This window comes from Rhinatrema bivittatum, chromosome 13 (genome assembly GCF_901001135.1).
Source record: "Rhinatrema bivittatum chromosome 13, aRhiBiv1.1, whole genome shotgun sequence".
NCBI lineage: Eukaryota > Metazoa > Chordata > Amphibia > Gymnophiona > Rhinatrematidae > Rhinatrema > Rhinatrema bivittatum.
This window is the reverse complement of record NC_042627.1, coordinates 41,703,356-41,724,380: the sequence shown is the minus strand read 5'-3', so window position 1 is coordinate 41,724,380 and position 21,025 is coordinate 41,703,356. Positions and strand designations below refer to the sequence as shown.

The 21,025-nt window shown below is 46.7% G+C and overlaps 1 protein-coding gene across 1 annotated transcript in view; it reads left to right on the top strand.

Moving 5' to 3' along the window:
* FAM81A (family with sequence similarity 81 member A) overlaps positions 1-21,025 on the top strand; it is a 148,595-nt gene that overhangs the window by 6,804 nt on the left and 120,766 nt on the right. The window contains 1 exon segment of the mRNA XM_029574498.1: positions 4,405-4,675. Coding sequence (XP_029430358.1) covers positions 4,405-4,675 — 271 coding nt within the window.

Here is a 21,025-nt window from a genome sequence, read left to right as displayed (position 1 = left end):
TCATATTCAGTGGTAGGCAGTTGATTGAGGAGGATGGAGTCGGTGTCCTTTAACCACGTCTCTGTGATGGCGCAGAGATCGGGTTTTTCATCAAGGAGTAGATCATTTAGGATGAGGGTTTTTTTGGTTAGGGATTGCGAGTTAATCAGGAGCATGGCAAGGGTTGAAATGCCTAGGAGTTGCGTGAAGGGAGTGAGTATGATTGGAAGGAGTGCATTGTGTTGGCGGTGTGATTGAGGGTGGGGAGGTGCTGTGTGTCTGTGGAAGTTGTATCGCAGTTTGTATATGGGAAAGGAAGACATGATTGTGGGAATGTGGTAGTGCAGTACTATTGGGCTGGAGAAAGGCAACCTTAGGCTCTAAGTCTTGCCTGTCTTAGATTGCTGCACTGCTCGAAGGGGGCCTTAATATGCAAGGGCATATAGGCTTACCAAGAGTGGTTGGCGCGCTGAGGAGGTCCTGGGCTCAGATCCCAGTTGGCTGGAGCGCCGATTGTATTAAAAGGGGGGAGGGGGAGACTAAAGAAGGTTAAGTCTATCTAAAAGCAGCTGGTATGGACTTGGGTAGGCGGGATAGCAGGAAGTCATTTTAATTTTTAAGACCTTCTAGATTGCCTCATAGGTGAGGCCCTTCGGGGCTGCACGAAGGGGCGCACAAAGGGGCCAGCCCCTTTGTCGCGCTCCTTTGGTGCGCGACGCCGACGGTGGCTGGGCTTTGAAGCCCGGTGGGGAGATCCTGATTGGCTGGTAGGGCAGGTCCCCGGATTGGCCGACTCGCCTGGGAGGGCGGAGCGTTTCTGCACGGCGACGGAGGCTTTGAGCAATCAACGGAGGGATCCTCATGGTCGGGCCGAGCGGACTAGCTGGGGTGAGAGTTTAAAAGTTTAGGCCTTACCCCGGTGGGTCCCTTGCGCCGATCGTGCAGGCCAGCACTCACTCCAGGTCGGGTCGGCAGGATGAAAGAGGATGCAGCGCCGACGGTGGCTGGGCTTTGAAGCTCGATGGGGAGATCCTGATTGGCTGGTAGGGCAGGTCCCCGGATTGGCCGACTCGTCTGGGAGGGCGGAGCGTTTCTGCACGGCGGCGGAGGCTTCAGGCAAGCAACAGAGGGAGCCTCGTGGTCGGCCGAGCGGACTAGCTGGGGTGAGAGTTTAAAGTTTAGGCCTTACCCCGGTGGGTCCCTTGCACCGATCGCTCAGGCCAGCACTCACTCCAGGTCGGGTCGGCAGGACGAAAGAGGATGCAGCACCGACGGTGGCTGGGCTTTGAAGCCCGGTGGGGAGATCCTGATTGGCTGGTAGGGCAGGTCCCCGGATTGGCCGACTCGTCTGGGAGGGCGGAGCGTTTCTGCACGGCGTTTCTGCAAGTCTTGTTTTTATGTAATTTTTATATACTGTATTTTAATTGGTTGAACAGTGCTATAATTGGTCCTTGGACCAGAAGGTGGTATATAAAGCAATAAAAAAATAAATAAACTAAAAGGTCTCAAATAGGCAGCATTCTTAATGTTAAATAAAAAAGCAGGAGAGGGATTTAACATTTGTAGAGGAAGGTGATGAAATGGATTTATGTGCACTTAAAGGCAGATTTTTAATCACTAAGCATCAGCAAATCAAATTTATTCATTGCAAAGCTCTTGAGATGGAGGCAAGAATAACTCAGATGCAGATTAGGACACTGACATACTCTAGTGAATATGACACTGACATTCACTCTAGTGAATATGCAGACAATGTCCTCATTTTTTGACTCTCAAAATCCCAAAACAGACTTGTCTGATTAATAATAGAATAAAAGATGTTCTCAGGTCACCTTTTATTATTTACATAAAGCTAGCTGATACCCAGTCACTGATACCCCCTTAAGGTCCCATTCACTCCAACTCCTACCTCCTCCATCCCCAACACTCCAGCTGGAGCCCACACTCTATTCCCTCCTCCCCAGCATACTTCATTCTCCTCCCACCATCTTTGTATGATATTTGCCACCCTCTCCACTCCCAGCCTGAACCCAGTAGTCTTATGACTCTTTTCCCCTACCACCTCTGCTCTGACCTAATCTGATCAGAGCAATCTTGCCATCAACGTGGCTCTATCTGATCCTGTGGCTCTCTGGTTTCCTGCGGCCCTGTTAACATGTGTAGGCTCCTCAGTGGCGAGTCTGGTGTACATCCACGTTAGGGCATACACGTGTAGCCCACTAATCCCCAATCCCCATGTTTGCTGGTCTTGCAATGGAATGTTTACGTGTAACTTGGAATTTATGTGCTCGGAAGTTACATGCACATGCCGAGCTACGTGCCTAGCTCAGCAACTCACACATGGGCTCCTCAGTGACTGGCAGGGTGTGCATCTGTACATCACCAGTCCCCAACAGACACTTTAGGCTAAGAAAATAATACATAATGGTGATGATGGTGTACTTTGTGTTTTATATGGTACTGGAACTGCTCATTGTCACTACATAGTCATTTTTAGTCAAATAGTAAGCCAGCTAAGCATTAATACATAAGTGCCCCTTCTACCAAATTACATTTTAACCACTCAGCTGAGAATATAGGAGAAGCACATTGTTCATTTAAAGGAATTATTTGGAGTGCAAATGCTCATAAAATATAGATAGAAAAGTGAACTGTTTTTGGATTTGGGGCTTTTAGTGGAAGAAAGCCAGTTTTTGGATCTCACTAAACAGAAATTCAACGTAAGCATCTTCCTCTATGGTTGACTTTCATCGATCTGCCAATTTATCCAAGCTATCAAGGTTGGGATAGAGTCCTAGCTTTTATGCTCCTATCATGAAATATCTTGGGGTTTGTTGCTTTGCATATTTCATTATAGAAATCATGAGTACATTTTGAGAGAGAAGAGTTCAGAGTGTTCTTGATTTGATTTATAAAATCATGAGTGGATTGGGACAGATAAATAGAAGGCAGTTTCTTGGAGCATTCCCTAGTCAATACTATGTGAAAGGATAAATAACTAACAGCAGATTTTTCTCTGATTTGTTTTAAGTATTTAACGCACAATCAAGCTGTGGAATTTGTTGCTGGAGGACATAGCTATCATAGCTGGATTTCGACAAGTTCCTGGAGGGCAAAGTCCATAAACCATTAGCCAGATAGACTTAAGAAAGCCACTGCTTATCCTTGGGAGTAAGCAGCAAGGAATGGATCTGCCAGAGACTTGTGAGCCAGATTGGCCACTCTTGGAGACAGGATCATTTATTTATTTATTTATTTATTTTTAATTTTTATAGACCGAAGTTCTTGTAGGAACTACAAATCAATCCGGTTTACATACAACTTTTAAATGCCCAAAAAGAGTAGGGGGCTTTACATAGAACAGTTGAACAATAAAACAGGTAACAATAGAACAATAACAATCATGATGGAACAAATAGAATAGATAACCAATTAAACATAGTAATATAGTAATAAATATAATATAGAAAATAAATATAAAAGAGATAGAGTAAATGAAGTGTGAATACAGTATAAATACAAAAGATGAAAGAGCTCAAAAATTAAGGTACAGTTGAAAAAATCGTAATAGCAAAAAACAGTGAGATAACCCATGATTGGGTTAAAAGACTTGATTCGGTAGCATTAGATGTCTGGGAAGGCTTGACGGAAAAGCCATGTTTTTAGCTTTTTTTTGAACTCCTGATGACTTGGTTCTATGGCTCTGTGGATCTTTGGTCTGACTCAGTATGGCATTTCTTATGTTGGTTGGCTAATTTGCCTTATTGGAACTCTCTAAGAGGTTCAGCAATTCATACTGATCAGAAAATTTGTCTTGTAATAATAATTGGTTCTAAGCTGTATTATTCTCCACTTTTGTGAATAGAAAAGGTTTGGATGAAGAGAAATCTTATGTCTAATATGTCTAATATTCTAATAATATTATGTCTAATATGTCTAATATTCTCCACTTTTGTGAATAGAAAAGGTTTGGATGAAGAGAAATCATATGTCTAATATGTCTAATATGTCTAATATGGTTTATTATATGGTTTATTATATTTATTATATGTCTAATTTTGTCTAATATGGTTTATTATATGTAATCTTGTTTTTAACTGTGACGCACGTTGGCACCACAGTAAAGTTAACTTACCTTTTAACTATCTATCTTTCCTCCACCTATCATTGTAATTTCCTTTCTCAGTTACATGTAAACCGACATGATGTTTTTTACGAATGCCGGTATATAAAAGTTATAAAATAAATAAATAAATAAATAAATAAATCCAATTCTAAGAACCATGCAGGTTTATCAGTTATGAATGGTCTAATCAGCAAAAAATTACAACTTGGAGGTAACAAAGACTGATGAAAGGAAAGGGAAATTGCAAAGTACAATGACTTTTCTTTTTTAATGTTTTATGACTTCATTTATCTTTTCAGACGGGTAAAAACTATACCTTGAGATAGCCAGGATTTGCCGGTGAAGCCACTTGTTCCTGCAAGTTTAATAGACCAGTTGGAAGAACGAATCCTGAGCCACGAGAAGACTACCAGTGACCTCCTGGAGCAGGCTTTTCACATCAAGGAAGAGATTGTTAGCAGTTTGCATGGAATGCAGAATAAGCGAGGGGACCACTTGGCTAAGCATCTCTTGGAGGAGCACATTCGAAACATAACTGCAATAGTAAAGCATCTTAGTAGGGACATCGAGGTAAGCTGGGTCCTTTCCATAAGGTTAAGCTTTGCTTAAACTGTAGGATGTGCAAGAAGATAACACTGCTAGGCAAGAAGATAACACTGCTAGGTGTGCAGAAAACTGAGAATTTCACTTTTACATAGATATTTTTGGAATGCCAATAGGCTTAATAATGGTGCGTAAATTCCAAAGAACGGAGTTAGTTTATTGCCAGGAAAGGAGTGAGTATAACTTCAGTGCATTTCTCAGTTTAAAATGGAATTCTGTACTCCAAATTCAGTGTGGATTGTCTAGCCAGGTGAACGTCATTTTCAGTTTTTATTATTTCTCCCGGGAACTAGAATTTATTGCAACACTATCAAAAATGGCATTTACCCAGAAAAAGGATGCGTCATTTTTTCCCCCACTGATCTTCCCCATTTTTGTCCTTGTAATAAACTCTAATACAGTTCTAGAAAAAAATAAAATGAAAAGAAAGGTGTTGCTGTTATAGTAGAGAGACGGTGGACCCTTGGACCGGCCTGCCCAGAGGGTTCCAAGGCAGAGCGGGAGGCGGAGTCTAGCGACCGTCAGCCGGCTTCACCCGGGACCCAGGATCCCCCCAGGAGGAGCCCGTAGGGATCCGGGCCCTTGGGACTTATGAAGCGGAGAGGGCTGCAAGTAGGAGGCGGCAGAAGCAGGCCCGGGTCGAGGCAGGCAACCCGCAAGCAGAGTTCAGAAGCGGACCAGGGTCAAGGCAGGCAGCTAGCAAGCAGTGTTCAGAAGCAGACCAGGGTCGAGGCAGGCAGCTAGCAAGCAGAGTTCAGAAGCAGACCAGGGTCGAGGCAGGCAGCTAGCAAGCAGAGTTCAGAAGCAGACCAGGGTCGAGGCAGGCAGCTAGCAAGCGGAGTTCAGAAGCAGACTGGGATCGAGGCAGGCAGCAAGCAAGCGGAGTTCAGAAGCAGACCGGGATCGGGAACCAGGAAGACAGACGATGAAGGTCACTGAGCAGTGTCTGGAACGGCACAGGAGACCCAGGAACCAGGAACCAGGAATCAGCAGTGAGCGAGGTCAGAAAGGCAACTAGAATTCAAAGAACCTCGTTGCAAGGCGCCTTCTCGGAGTCTGGACGCCGGTTAAATGCGGGCCTGGCGTCTGACGTCAGCCAGGGGACTGTCCCTCACTTCCGGGTGCTGGACGCACATAAGGGCCTTCCTTGCGCGCGAGGCAAAGGAGGAGGGCGGAGCTTCTGTCGGCCTGGACGGCGTTCTCCACGTGGAGACGCCGCGGCCGCACGGCCCACCGAGCCGGGACTTCAGCGTCTTCCCTCGCAGACCGGAGCAGAGGTAAGTGGACCCGACCCTGATCATGGGGGAGGCGGTCGGGGCCGCAACAGTACCCCCTCCTTTACGCCCCCTCTTCAAACGCCACGGCTTTCCAGGATGGTCAAGATGGAACTGTCGGAGGAGGGATTTATCCAAGATGTTGCGAGCAGGCTCCCAGGTGTTGTCCTCATCCCCGCATCCCTCCCAGGCTAAGAGGTACTCCCATCGGCGGTTGAAGAAGCGTACATCGACAACCTCCCTTACTTGGTAGGTGGGATCCTCGGCCACGGGCGTGGCAGTGGAGTCTGGTGACTTGCGGTGGAAGCGGGAGAGGACCAATGGCTTTAGGAGGGAGACGTGGAAGACATCGTGGATCCGTAAGGTGGACGGCAATTGCAACCTGTAGGAGACCAGTCCTACCCTTTCGGCCACCCGAAAGGGTCCACAGAACTTGGCTGCAAATCTTCTAGAGGGCAGCCTTAAGTGGATGTTCCGAGTGCTGAGCCAAACGCGGTCCCCGGGGAGGAATACCAGTGCAGGTCGGCGGTGCCGGTCAGCATATCTCTAGGCTGTCCTGGCGGTAGAAGTAAGCTTACTCTGGATGCCTTGCCACAGACTCTGCAGCTGCTGTGCGGACAACTGGGCTGCGAGCGAGGGACTGGGCGTAGCAAGGGGCAAGGGAGGCTTGAGTTGTTTCCCGTATACTATCTGAAAGGGTGAACTTCCAGTGGCAGCATGGATCTGATTATTAAATGCAAACTCAGCCCAGGGCAGGAGTTCTGTCCAATTGTCTTGTCTTTCATTTATGAAAGCACGAAGGAAGGTCTTTCAGGAGTGATTCATCCTTTCAGACTGGCCGTTGCTTTGAGGGTGGAAGGCGGTGGAGAAGCTGAACTGGACCTTGAAACACTTACAGAGGGCCCTCCAGTACCGGGCTGTAAATTGTGGTCCTCGGTCAGACACAATGTCTTGAGGGAGTCCGTGGATGCGGAAGATATGTTGTGCGAATAAGAGTGCCAGTTCCGGGGCCGACGGTAGCTTGGGCAGTGGCACGAAATGGGCCATCTTGGAGAAACGATCTACTACGACCCAGATCACAGTCTTCCCTTGGGATGTGGGTAGATCTACTATGAAGTCCGTGGCGATGTGGGTCCACGGTTCAGGGGGGAACGGAAGCGGCTGTAGTAAGCCCCACGGGGGTCCGACGTTGGGTTTTTGTTTAGCGCAGGTGGGGCAGGAACCCACGTAGGCCCGGGCATCTCGTTGGAGGTTGGGCCACCAGTAATATCTATTCAGCAGTTCCAGTGTCCACTCTTGCCCAGCATGCCCACCCGTCAGTGAGTCGTGGGCCCAGCATAGTACCTTTAAACGTGAGCGCTTGGGGACGACGGTTCTTCCTTGGGAAAGGATGGTGAGGGCAGTTGCACGAACCCTTGATGGGTCAAGAATGTATCGAGGAGGTTCCTCCTCCTCTTCAGACATCGCGGTCCGGGAAAGTGCGTCGGCTTGGATATTCTTTGAGGCTGGACGATACTGGAGGGTGAAGTTGAAGCAATTTATTTATTTTATTTATTATTTAAGGTTTTTTTATACCGGCATTCATGAACTCGTTCACATCATGTCGGTTTACAGAAAACAGGGGTGCGAAGAATACAACCAAAAAACATAATAAAACGTGATGAAAAGAAGCAGTTACAATTAACAAGGGCTAATGAACTGGGATTGTAAGAAATAAAGAGAGATAGAGAGGGTTAATTATATACAAATGTACAATGTAAATATGGAGTCCAATATATACAGCTTCTGAGCAGAGAAATTATTGGTGGTGCATGTTAGGTGGAGTTTTGAAGAAGAGCAACCATCTGACCGGTCGGGGGTTCAATCGCTGTGCTTGGGACAAGAATTCTAAATTCTTATGGTCAGTGTAGACGGTTACCTGGTGAACTGCTCCCTCTAGCCATTGCCTCCATTCCTCAAATGCTAGCTTGATGGCTAGGAGTTCTTTGTCACCAATGGAGTAATTTGCTTCAGCGGGAGAGAACTTCTTTGAATAGTATGAGCAGGGTAATAGCTGTCCTGAAGGCGAGCGCTGACTGAGGACAGCCCCTACCGCAAGGTTCGAGGCATCCACCTCTACCACGAAGGGGTGTGACAGGTCCGGGTGATGCAAGCAGGTATCACTTAAGAAGGCTTGTTTCAGATCCTCGAAGGCTTGAACAGCCGTGTCAGGCCATGTCTTGGTGTCCGCTCCTTTGCGGGTCAGGGCCGTGAGGGGAGCCACCCTTCGTGAGTAGTGGGGAATAAAATGTCTATAGAAGTTGGCAAACCCCAGGAACCTCTGCAAAGCTTTCAATCCGGAAGGGCGAGGCCAATCGGTAATAGTGGACACCTTCTCAGGGTCCATCCGGAACCCGGTAGAGGAGACGATATATCCCAGGAAGGGCAAAGACTCACATTCAAACATGCACTTTTCTAGTTTAGCGTACAGGTGGTTATCCTTCAAGGCTCGTAATACTTGCTTGACGTGTCGCCGGTGGGACTCCAAGTCCTTGGAGTAAATTAGCACATCGTCCAGATATACTATGACATGGGAATGGAGCATTTCCCTTAAGACCTCGTTCATGAGGTTTTGGAAGACTGCCGGGGCATTGCAGAGCCCGAAAGGCATTACCAGATACTCGTAGTGCCCATCCCTGGTGTTGAAGGCAGTCTTCCACTCGTCGCCGGGCCGTATGCGGACGAGATTGTAGGCTCCTCCGAGGTCGAGTTTCTTGAACAGCTTGGCCCCCTGTAGCCTGTCCAAGAGCTCGGGGATCAATGGGAGCGGATATCGGTCTCTTTTAGTGATGGCATTCAGGCCACGATAGTCAATGCAGGGCCGGAGCGAGCCGTCCTTTTTCCCCACGAAAAAGAAGCCAGTCCCTGCAGGCGAACGAGAGGGGCGAATGAAGCCCTTGGCAAGGTTTTCGGTAATGTATTCCAACATGGCGGTGGTCTCAGGCAAGGACAACGGGTATACCCGGCCACGAGGCGGGGTGGTACCGGGGAGCAAGTTGCCGGTGTTGCGGGAGGATTTCTGCCATTTCCTTAGAGAACACTTCAGCGAAGGCTTGGTAGGGTGCTGGCAGGAGATTCGAGGTGCTAAGCAGGGCTAGTTGCGGGGGTCGGGGTACGTGGAGGCAATGCGAGAAGCAGAAGGGACTCCATTGAGTCAATTGAAGATTGTCCCACTGAATCACAGGAGAGTGGCGACGTAACCAAGGTAGCCCTAGCACCAAAGGATGCACGGCCTTCTCAAGCACCAAGAAAGATATTTCTTCGGAGTGGAGCACCCCCGTCTGGAGGGTGAGGGGAGTCGTAGCGCTGGTGCCACGGATGGACGTGACCCGTAGCGGAGGGCGTCTGGGAATGGTGGGCAAGCGTAATTGCTGGACTAAGTCTGCTACAATAAAGTTCCCCTCAGCCCCAGAGTCAATGAATGCCAGGGTCTGGAATCTTCCCTCCGGGTACTTAAGAGTCACAGGTACAGAGCATTGAGGAGCTGAACCAGTATAGCCTAGGAGTAGCTCCTCAGGACAACCTAGGCTTGGTCGTTTCCCAGACGCTCCGGGCAGCGGGCTAGGAAGTGCCCCTTCCCGCCACAGTACAGGCACAACTCCTGCATGCGGCGTCTCCTTCTCTCCTCTGCCGTTAGGGGAGTGCGGCCCAGCTGCATAGGCTCGTCTGCGGGAGAGACAGAGGACGAAGTCTTGGTTGGCGTGACCCTGGCGGGCGCTGGGGGTGATGTCAGGGATCTGCGTGGCGGGCGCCCCTCCCTGTCTCGTTGCTGTAGCCTCCGGTCAACTCGACCAGCCACATCTATGAGGTCGTTGATATCATCGGGAAGGTCCAGACCTGCAAATTCATCTTTGACATGACCAGCCAAACCCTCCAAGTATATACCTCTCAGGCAGTCGTCTCGCCAGCCTACCTCCATGGCGAGGTTGCGGAATTCAATGGTATAGTCCGCCACGGACCGAGTCCCTTGCTTTAAATGCAAAAGTTCTGACGCAGCAGTGGTCTGGCGGGATGGGTCATTGAAGGCTTGTCGGAAATTGAGGACGAATTCTTGGAGGTTGTGTAATAGGGGATCCTGCCGCTCCCACATGGGAGAAGCCCAGTCAAGTGCCCTTCCATCGAGCAGAGAGAAGATATAGGCTACTTTCACAGAGTCAGATGGGAACTGTTCGGGCAGCAAGGAAAACCGGATGTAACACTGATTCAAGAAACGCCGACATGCCTTGGTGTCCCCTGCATAATGAGTGGGAGCAGGCAATTGGGTAACCGGTGTTGCACTCGAGGCAGAAGCCGGAGGCGGCGCTGGAGGCGTCTCCAAGCGAGTGACCAGCCGCTCCACAGTAGCGGCCAGGGCGTCGATGCAGTGCTGCTGCTGTTGAATGCGCTGTGCCATCCCGGGGATGGCCTGCAGGCTAGGCACCTCCGCTGGGTCCATGGCCTTGCAAACTGTTGCTGTTATAGTAGAGAGACGGTGGACCCTTGGACCGGCCTGCCCGGAGGGTTCCAAGGCAGAGCGGGAGGCGGAGTCTAGCGACCGTCAGCCGGCTTCACCCGGGATCCGGTATCCCCCCAGGAGGAGCCCATAGGGATCCGGGCCCTTGGGACTTATGAGGCGGAGAGGGCTGCAAGTAGGAGACGGCAGAAGCAGGCCCGGGTCGAGGCAGGCAACCCGCAAGCAGAGTTCAGAAGTGGACCAGGGTCAAGGCAGGCAGTTAGCAAGCAGTGTTCAGAAGCAGACCAGGGTCGAGGCAGGCAGCTAGCAAGCAGAGTTCAGAAGCAGACCAGGGTCGAGGCAGGCAGCTAGCAAGCAGTGTTCAGAAGCAGACCAGGGTCGAGGCAGGCAGCTAGCAAGCGGAGTTCAGAAGCAGACCGGGATCGAGGCAGGCAGCTAGCAAGCGGAGTTCAGAAGCAGACCGGGATCGGGAACCAGGAAGACAGACGATGAAGGTCACTGAGCAGTGTCTGGAACGGCACAGGAGACCCAGGAACCAGGAACCAGGAATCAGCAGTGAGCGAGGTCAGAAAGGCAACTAGAATTCAAAGAACCTTGTTGCAAGGTGCCTTCTCGGAGTCTGGACGCCGGTTAAATGCGGGCCTGGCGTCTGACGTCAGCCAGGGGGCTGTTCCTCAATTCCGGGTGCTGGACGCACATAAAGGCCTTCCTCGTGTGCGCGCGAGGCAAAGGAGGAGGGCGGAGCTTCTGTCGGCCTGGACGGCGTTCTCCACGTAGAGACGCCGTGGCTGCGCGGCCCACCGAGCCGGGACTTCAGCGTCTTCCCTCGCAGACCAGAGCGGAGGTAAGCGGACCCGACCCCGATCATGGGGGAGGTGGTCGGGGCCGCAACAAAAGGTCTCTAGGTATCTTGCATGGAAGAGATCACTCTACCGCTGCTGGGGGCATCTCTCTCTTTTAGCAGCAGAGTAGTCGGTTATGGCACCACGGCTTATATTTTCCACAGTGGGAAGGGCTTCCTGAGTCCTCTGCTCTGCTGCTTATAAAAAACAAATGCCAGTGCTTTATTTCAAGCTGTAGGTTGCATTGTCTCTCTGCATTATTCTGGCACTCTGTTCTGCTTAGTTAATGGTTTATATCAGTGTTTCCCCGAACAGTGTGCCTTGGAAAAGCCACCACTACCTGATGCTTAGATCCAGATCAGCACCCAGGCTCTGCTCTTAGCACCTTACAGCTTGGGTCTTAAACATGCAGAAACTCCTTGCGAAGAACATATGAAGTCATACATGCTTCTCCGTCCTAGCTACAGCATGAGCCCTGGAGTGAGGGAATTAACAGGCAGCATACAGGGTATCAGTAGCCAGGCCCCGCTTTTTTGTGGCACACAAAGTGCACACAACACTTCCTCCTTTAAGTTCTTTCAGCCTCAATCTTAACCCCAGGCTGAGTGAGACGGAGAACATGCACTGAGTGTTGGATATGACTCATTCTGAGTGTTGGGAGCAGCAGCAGTGGAAGAGCTCTGGCAGCTAAATAACATCAGCCAAGGTAACTGAGCCAGGTGCGTACACCACACTGACTTCTCTTGCATTTGTATATAGAGGGAACTAGTCCATTGTAATAGGTTCATGTGTGTCTCCACTCTTCGTTTTAAAATTTGGAAGAGATTGTTGGAGCTTTCAGTGCTTTCCTAGCTCTTCTTCTGGCCGTAGGCATCCTCTCCATGTCTGCCAGCTTCATGAAGGTTGGTGTGCCACACAACGTTTTTGTTAATGCGGGTGTGCCTTGAGTAGGGTGACCATATAGCTCCATGTCAAGGGGGACAAGCCAATCTAGACCTGGTTTTACCCCATTGCATTTTAAATTAACCAGGGAATTGGGAGGACCAACACTCAACCTACTCAGGAATAATAAAATAAATATGGGTAACCTTCCTTTTACTTTTTCCATAAGTAATTAATTTAGTTAATCCATTTAATTTTGAAGACTTATATACCTGCCTCAAATTATTTAGGAGAAATAGGGATAGAAAGGATTATATTATCATGTACTATTATAAGTAAAAGTAGAATAATAATCCTTATATTGATTGTGAATATGAATATGTAACAACTGGAAAACCATTTCTGTATTATTATTGTAAAACTGAATAAAGAAATAATAATAAAAAAAAAAAATTACCTTTGTGTGTAGTGTGACCAAGTAGCTCCTTGTCAAGGGGAAAAAAAAAAACCAAACCAGCTCCTGGTTTACCCCAATGTATGCAATGAGACCTAGTTCTGCTTTTCTTATGGAAATCAATAGAGAAATCAGAACTACATTTCTATGAATGCAATGGGGTAAAACCAGGTCTGGATTGGCTTATCTCCCTTGACATGGAGCTATATGGTCACCCTAGCCTTGAGCCCCACTGCAATTGGTTTACCCTGGACTGTGCACCTTCCTAAGGTCAACTCTGTCCCCATCAGCATACCCTGAGGCACCACATGCCCTCAGCACTCCTCGACACAACCATTCCCTTGCCATAATTAAACAACCTCCAAATTACCTTTCTGCTGCAACTATTCCCCCCCCTTCTCCACCTTCCCAGCCCCTAGTACCCCCGCCCCCCCCAGAAGACACACATCTCTCTGGACTGTTCCAGAAATAGCAAACTGTTAGCTAGCTTGGGAGGGTTATGTACTATAATGGAAACATTTCATCTGAGCTCTTTGCTGAATGTATTAGGATGTGAGCTTGTGAATTTGCCTGCCCAGGATGGAACTCTGTGTTCCTGTCCTGTGCTCCCAGAGTACGAAGGTGAATAATTTGTTTTTTCAGAAGGCTAATGGTGTATAGCACTACAAAATCCTGTTGTGCACATAGGGGCGGATTTTCAGAGCCCTGCTCGCGTAAATCCGCCCAAAACCGGGCGGATTTACGCGAGCAGGGCCCTGCGCGCCGGGAAGCCTATTTTACATAGGCCTCCCGGCGCGCGCAGAGCCCCGGGACTCGCGTAAGTCCCGGGGTTCTCGGAGGGGGGCGTGTCGGGGGCGGGCCCGGTCGTCGCGGCGTTCCGGGGGCGTGTCGGCAGCGTTTTGGGGGCGGGTACGGGGGCGTGGCTACGGCCCGGGGCGTGGCCGCGCCCTCCGTACCCGCCCCCAGGTCGCGGCCTGGCGCGCAGCAGGCCCGCTGGCGCGCGGGGATTTACGTCTCCCTCCGGGAGGCGTAAATCCCCCGACAAAGGTAAGGGGGGGGGTGTAGATAGGGCCGGGTGGGTGGGTTAGGTAGGGGAAGGGAGGGTAAGGTGAGGGGAGGGCAAAGGAAAGTTCCCTCCGAGGCCGCTCCGATTTCGGAGCGGCCTTGGAGGGAACGGGGGGAGGCAGCGCGGCTCAGCGCGCGCAGGCTATACAAAATCGATAGCCTTGCGCGCGCCGATCCAGGATTTTAGTGGATACGCGCGGCTCCGCGCGTATCTACTAAAATCCAGCGTACTTTTGCTTGAGTCTGATGCGCAAGCAAAAGTAGGCTGATCGCGCTTCTTTTAAAATCTACCCCATAGTGGACAATTTGACCCAATTTACTCATAGCCTTAGAAAATAATGAATTGGACTCATATTTGTTCTTGCATGGTACATGTATTTTTTAGTTTCACATTCAGTGATATATTCAGCTGAATTTTGGCCTGCTTCTATGCAGTATTTGAATACAGCTGACCAAAATTAGCTGTACTGTCAAACTACAGTGATAAACATTCTTTGGAGGCAAAATAGAACTTTTCAATAAGTTATTACTTTTCTGGTTTTATCTGTATTATTGTTGTTGCTTTGGGCTGTCTCTGATCTACACCAAATATTAGAGAAATGCATATGTAGCATATAATTTCTGACGCAACCCTAGAACAACTCGGAAATATTCAGCTAGGTGTGTCCAGATAAAATTACTTGGGCAGCTTTATCTGAGTGACTATCTTGAAGCCAGACTATCTTGAAGCCAGACTAGCTGAATATCAATCCAAAGTTACTTGGACAAGTGGACTGATAACTTAAGTACTGCTATTTGCCCAGACAGAATTACCCAAATAACTTTTTTCTGGGCAGTGCTGCTGGCCAAAGTGAAACCATGCCCCAGTACTTGCTTTTTTTTTTTTTTTGTGTGTGTGTAAATTTTGTCTGGGCAGCAATTTGTGTCCACTGTATTAAACAAATACCTATTCACCTAATTACAAGTAACTTAAACTGCTCAGAAAAAGGGTCAAATCAACAAACTTGTTTACTCTGCTGGTATCATAAACAGTGTAGGTAGCCCATAAAGTTAGGCACAAGCACAGATGGTACAGACATGTACCAGGCTGTTCCCCTTTTTGTTGCAATTAAAATCATAGCCACCTTTGTATAAATTCTAGGGGTGTGCATCCGTTTTCGACGTATTGGCGATCCGCCACGTATTTTGTCCTATCCGTTAAATAAGTGGGGAGGCAAAACGCATCGCGAAATGCATCGCGACTCCCCACGTATTTAACGTATTTTCTGTTTAGGATCAGTCCTAAACAGGTAGAAGAAAAGCGAAGAAAAGCGCGCGCCCAGCGGCACGCGCTTTTCTTCACCCCCATTAGCTACTTGCTACCTATGATTTGCACAAAATGGCAGCGCCCCTGTGGTAACCATGCCAACCTGTCTGACCCTTTCCTGTGAGTCACAGTGACGCACAGGAAAGGGTCGGACAGGTCGGCATGGATACCGGAATGCAGCATATCCGCGCTGACATTTTCTGAGCTGCACTGAATGCAGCCAATAGCGCTGTCATTCAGTGCTCTCTGTCGATTTTACTGATGAGCCAGCACTATATAAACATCAGCACGAGGAGCCACGCACTTATTTCCAGCGATGCTGTCGGGAGGTGGGCTGGGTGGAAGAGGGAGGAGGCTGAACTAAGAGAGATAGGTTACTAGTAAAGGAAAGAAAATTATTCTTTGTTTTGCTGCAGTGCCAGGGTCAGCTACACCAAGTCCTGTTTCTTTCAAGCTGTTTATTTTGGTCATCTCTGACTGAGAAGAGAAGCTGTGCTAGGTCAGCCAGCACTGACCACCATTTAGGGTGTTGGGCTGGCTTGGAGAGATATATTATTTTCAATTTCATCCATTTTTCTGGAGTGACAAAAATTCTTGCTTTTTTTTAATTCCAATTACTTAGTCTCTCAGTGCACTGGGCTTCACTGGGCAGTTTAACAGGCTGGGTCTGTGCAGTCAAGTGCCCAGGGAGTCTGCCTCTTTTGTGCTTACAAGCAAGCAGCTTCTGTGTACACGCCACACACATTAGTGTACAGCCAGGCACCGTGACAGTGGGCAGTGGGTAGTTTTAACAGACTGATCCTAACTATTGGGTGGGTCTGTGCAGTCAAGTGCCCAGGGAGTCTGCCTCTTTTGTGCTTACAAGCATGCAGCTTCTGTGTGCACGCCACACACATTAGAGCACAGCCAGGCACCGTGGCAGTGGGCAGTGGGTAGTTTTAACAGACTGATCCTAACTAAGGGTTGGGTCTGTGCAGTCAAATACCCAGGGAGTCTGCCTCTTTTGTGCTTACAAGAAGCAGCTTCTGTGTGCATGCCACACACATTAGTGCACAGCCAGGCACCGTGACAGTGGGCAGTGTTACTACTCAGTCACATTAAATCCATAATGTCAGGGAAAGAGAGATGTAATCGAGTGATTGGGACTGGCAGAGGAGGCACCTCAAAAGACACTAGTGCAACACCACCAGTACAGCTAAAAAGGCAACTGTCGCAATCTAAACTCTTTGTAGGGGATGGCAGTTCCATGCCAAAAAAAATGAAATCTGACCATGATACATATCCATCGCCACCACTTGTTTCTGGCCCTGTAGTTTTGGAGGTGAGGGAAGGGGAGGCAGAGTCATGCCAGACAAAATGTAGACACCCAAAAGCAGCAGGGGGACAGAAGTCTCGACTAACACTTAGCTTTGATAAGGTAGCGCAGTCACTGTTTGCTTCTGATTCAGATGAAGAATCTTCTTGTATGGGATTCTCATCAGAGACGAAGAAGTAATAGCTGACGAATCTTCGATAGAATCAGTTAGTCCTGTCTTAGCCTCCAGAAATGTGCAACAGGGGAGAGATGACAGTGATAACGAGGAGGAGGAAGAGCAGTCAGTAAAGGCATAGAGGGTGACTGATGCCCCCTCTGGCATTGCTTCTCAGGGTGCACCCACTACCTCAACTCCAGTGCCAGCATCCACCCCCAAGGTGTTAGAGAGGGGAGGATCACGAAAGACATCTCCAATCTGGAAACACTTTAAAGTGACGGAAGACCCGCGTTATGCTTGGTTTAATTACTGTGCCAGGGATATTAGCAGAGGCAAGCAAATGGGACATCTATCTAAGCTTTTAAATGTAAACTAATCCCAATAATACCTCCACCTAACCATGAAATTGCCATCTTCAGCACTAACAATATACAAATATGCCTTATATACTGCCCTCCCAGTTTACTAGAGCTAAAAATGTCACCACTAATCGAGTTTCTGACAACACATCTAAACACCTCTAAACCTACCATAGTGTTAGGTGACTTTAATCTACACATGGATATCCAACCACTTTCTAACACATGCCAGACACTAATGTATAAACCATATAACAAACTACTACTGTGTCTGGTTTCTCTTTAAATATTTTTTTAGATCAGCTATAGAAGACTATATAAAGAGAAGCGGGTTCTAACGGGACTCGCACCTATATTATTGGATGAAGACAGCTTTTTGAAGAAATATGTTTGCGATGATTGCCCTGGAAAAGTCACGGAACAAATATGGAAATCTTTACCCCTGAAGCAGGACCTTGATTGTAGGGGTCCGAAACGCGATCGTGTTGGGCTGTATAGATGAGTATTTACCGCTAAAAACTTTATCCATGAGATTGAAAAAGTGACTTTATTGTCAGTATATTGACCTTCATCTTTAAATGTAACTACTGGGAGCTTTCATCAGTGAAGAATTAATTACTAAAAATTTGCAAAAAATTTACAAAAAAATATTATAAAGTAAAATGGACCTGAAACCATAAGAGAGTCTGGTAAAATACCTCGACCCTATGAGTAGTGGTCCTACAAAATTTATATAGTCTTCTATAGCTGATCTAAAAAAATATTTAAAGAGAAACCAGACACAGTAGTAGTTTGTTATATGGTTTATATATTAGTGCCTGGAATACATTGGTATGTATAAGAGCCGTTGCATGTGATTGATATCAGACACTAATGGATGCCATGACAGCACTAGGGTTTTCACTAATAACCGATAAACCAACACACAGAGCCGGACTCTCACTTGATCTAACATTCATAAATAGCAACTATCTAGAACACTTAGCAACAAGCTACACACAAATTCCTTGGTCTGACCACCTCCTTATTCAGTCCAATATTAATATCCTCAATCCTCAGACCATACAAACTCATAATCCCATAGAATTTAAATATCGACCACCCTATAACAACGATGAACTAAAGGACAAATTAGAAGAAGAACTAAAAGACATAACACTTAATGATTGTAACTCAGCTACGGAACTCTGGTTAGACTCAACTAAAAAAATAGCCGATGAAATAAACCCCATCAAAACAATAACTATCAAAGAAACAAAACAAAATAACCACTGGCATAATGCCAAAATAAAAGATGCAAAAAGAAAGCTCAGAAAATTTGAAAAAAACTGGAGAAAACACAAAACAACTGAAAACCTAACCAAATTCAGGAAACATCTAGCTTTCTACAAACAACTATTCCTTAATACTAAAAAAGAATACTATTCCAATAAAATAGAAAAGTTTGCCAATAATCCAAGAACCTTATTCTCCATAGTAACGAATCTCACAAATGACAAACAAGAATCACCTCAAAGTCTTCCTGAATCAAAATGCAATGAATTAGCTAAATTTTTTAGTGACAAAATATTAAACCTAAGAAACAAACTCCCCAAAAACAGCAAACAAGCAATGGTAATGCAAAAAAGAGATGTTAACATATGGTCCTCATTTATAGAAATATCAGAACAAGAAGTTGAATCAATGATAAAAAATATAAACCCTGCTCCACACAAAATCGATACAATACCAACAACTGAGATAAAAAAAGATTACCAATGTAATAACCCCAACACTAACTAATATCATAAACCTATCCCTAACTGAAGGATTAATGCCAGATACACTAAAAGGGGCAATCATTAAGCCAATCATCAAAAGAAAAACAGTGACCCATTAATCCTCATTAACTACCGCCCAGTCTCAAACCTCCCATTATTAGCTAAATTAATAGAGAAAACAGTACAGAAACAGCTAGCTGAACACCTAGACAATAATAACATACTGTACCCTTCACAACACGGCTTCCGAAAACACTACAGCACTGAGACATTACTTCTCTCACTAACAGACAACATACTAAGAGGTTTTGATAACAGTAAACATTACATCCTTATAATGCTCGACTTATCTGCAGCCTTTGATACAGTAAACCACAAAATACTACTAAAAAGACTTGAAGAAATTGGATTATGTGACAAAACAATAAACTGGTTCAGATCCTACCTAAACAACAGGTTCTTTCAAGTCCAGATAAAAAACACATTATCAGAAAAATTTAAATTTGAAACAGGAGTACCTCAGGGTTCAGCACTGTCTGCTACCCTCTTTAACATATATATGCTACCCTTATGTCATCTGCTGGCAGGCCTAGGGATAATACATTACATTTACGCAGACGACATTCAATTAATTCTACCAATAGACGACACAATTGAAAAAACATTAAGTCTAGCTAACATGTACCTAGACATAATTAAACAACTACTAAACCAGATGGAACTGGTTATCAACATTGACAAAACTGAATTCCTTCACCTTGAGAGAAAACATACTAAAATCATTCAAATACCAATAACCCTAAGAAATAACAAAAAAAAAAATTGAGCTAGCCGAAAAAGTAAGGAATCTGGGAGTAATAATGGACCCAGAAATCAACCTGAAGCAACACATATCTATAAAAGTAAGAGAAGGCTACGCAAAACTTATGGTCCTCAGAAGATTTAAACCATTACTCACACCTGCCCACTTCAGAACAGTATTGCAAACACTTATCTTTTCGAGCACTGACTACTGCAACGCACTCTTACTAGGACTCCCAAGCACATCGATAAGACCACTCCAGATACTTCAAAATACTGCTGCCAGAATACTAATGGGAAAAAAGAGGAGGGACCATATAACCGAAACTCTAGCAGACTTACATTGGTTACCCATCGAATACAGGATAAAATACAAAGCCTTATGCACCATACACAAACTAATATATGATAAAGAAGCAGACTGGCTAAACACAGCCTTGCGAGTAAACGTTCCACAAAGAAACCTCCGCACAGCAAACAAAGCACTACTAACAATCCCTTCAGTAAAGTCAGCTAAATTAACCCAAGTGAGAGAAAGGGCTTTATCATTGGCTGGGCCCATACTATGGAACATGATGCCCCCCGAACTCAGATTACAGAATAATCTCAAAACTTTTAAGAAAAATCTAAAAACATGGCTCTTTAAAAAAGCCTTCACTAAAGAGTATGGAGGGTAGAGAATGAAAGTACAGGGTAATGCAGATGAGAATGAATTTACTGAATCCTACATTTAAGAAGTAATATTTCAAAGCGATAGTATCTCAATAATATACCTGGACTTGACCAACATAACTCAAATAATGATTTTATTTATGAAATTGTAACCGAACTTTATTGGCACCTGTTAGAATGTACGATATCCTACATTTACTTACCTTAGTCTATGTGCCTATTTGTAAACCGTTGCAATGGTATATAACTTAGTGACGGTATAGAAAAGTTTTTAAATAAAATAAATAAATAAACTTTGGCATGAACCATCATATGAAGAGGTAACACCCAACAAGATTACTGCCATCTGGGGATGGTGGCAGTTCCAGTCGGGGGACCCCTTCCAACCAGTGTGCAGTGGTTGGAAAGCAGCAGAGTCAGCCCACGCCCTCATCCCCTTCTAGCAGTCAGGCGGCAGGCCAGCAACCCCCTGACATGTGGCAGAAGCGACAATCCACCATGGAGGAAATGGGGTGGAGTGCGGTAACGCTATCCCGGGGTAGGAGGCAGGCAGCCTCAAAAGTTGTAACCAGGACCATTGGGGAAATGATTGCCCTTGATGACCAGCCCTTGCAGCTAGTGCAGAAAGTGGGTTTCAAGCGTTTTTTGAAGGTCGTACTTCCAAATTACAAAATCCCGTGCAGAACCACATTTAGTAGAAAGGTCATCCCCAGCCTGTACAAGCTGTGTCGCGGTCGCATGCAAGCACTGCTAGCTAAGGCAGACGGAAGAGTGCATTTCACCTGCGATATCTGGACCGCCATGAATGCTGCACACTCTTACCTCTGACAGCACACTGGTGGGACATGGCTGAGGCAGGGGCAGCCAGCAGCTCTATTACTGAAGACGTATCAGGGTGGAGGTGGGCTTTACTGCACACCCACCTGACGGACCAGGCC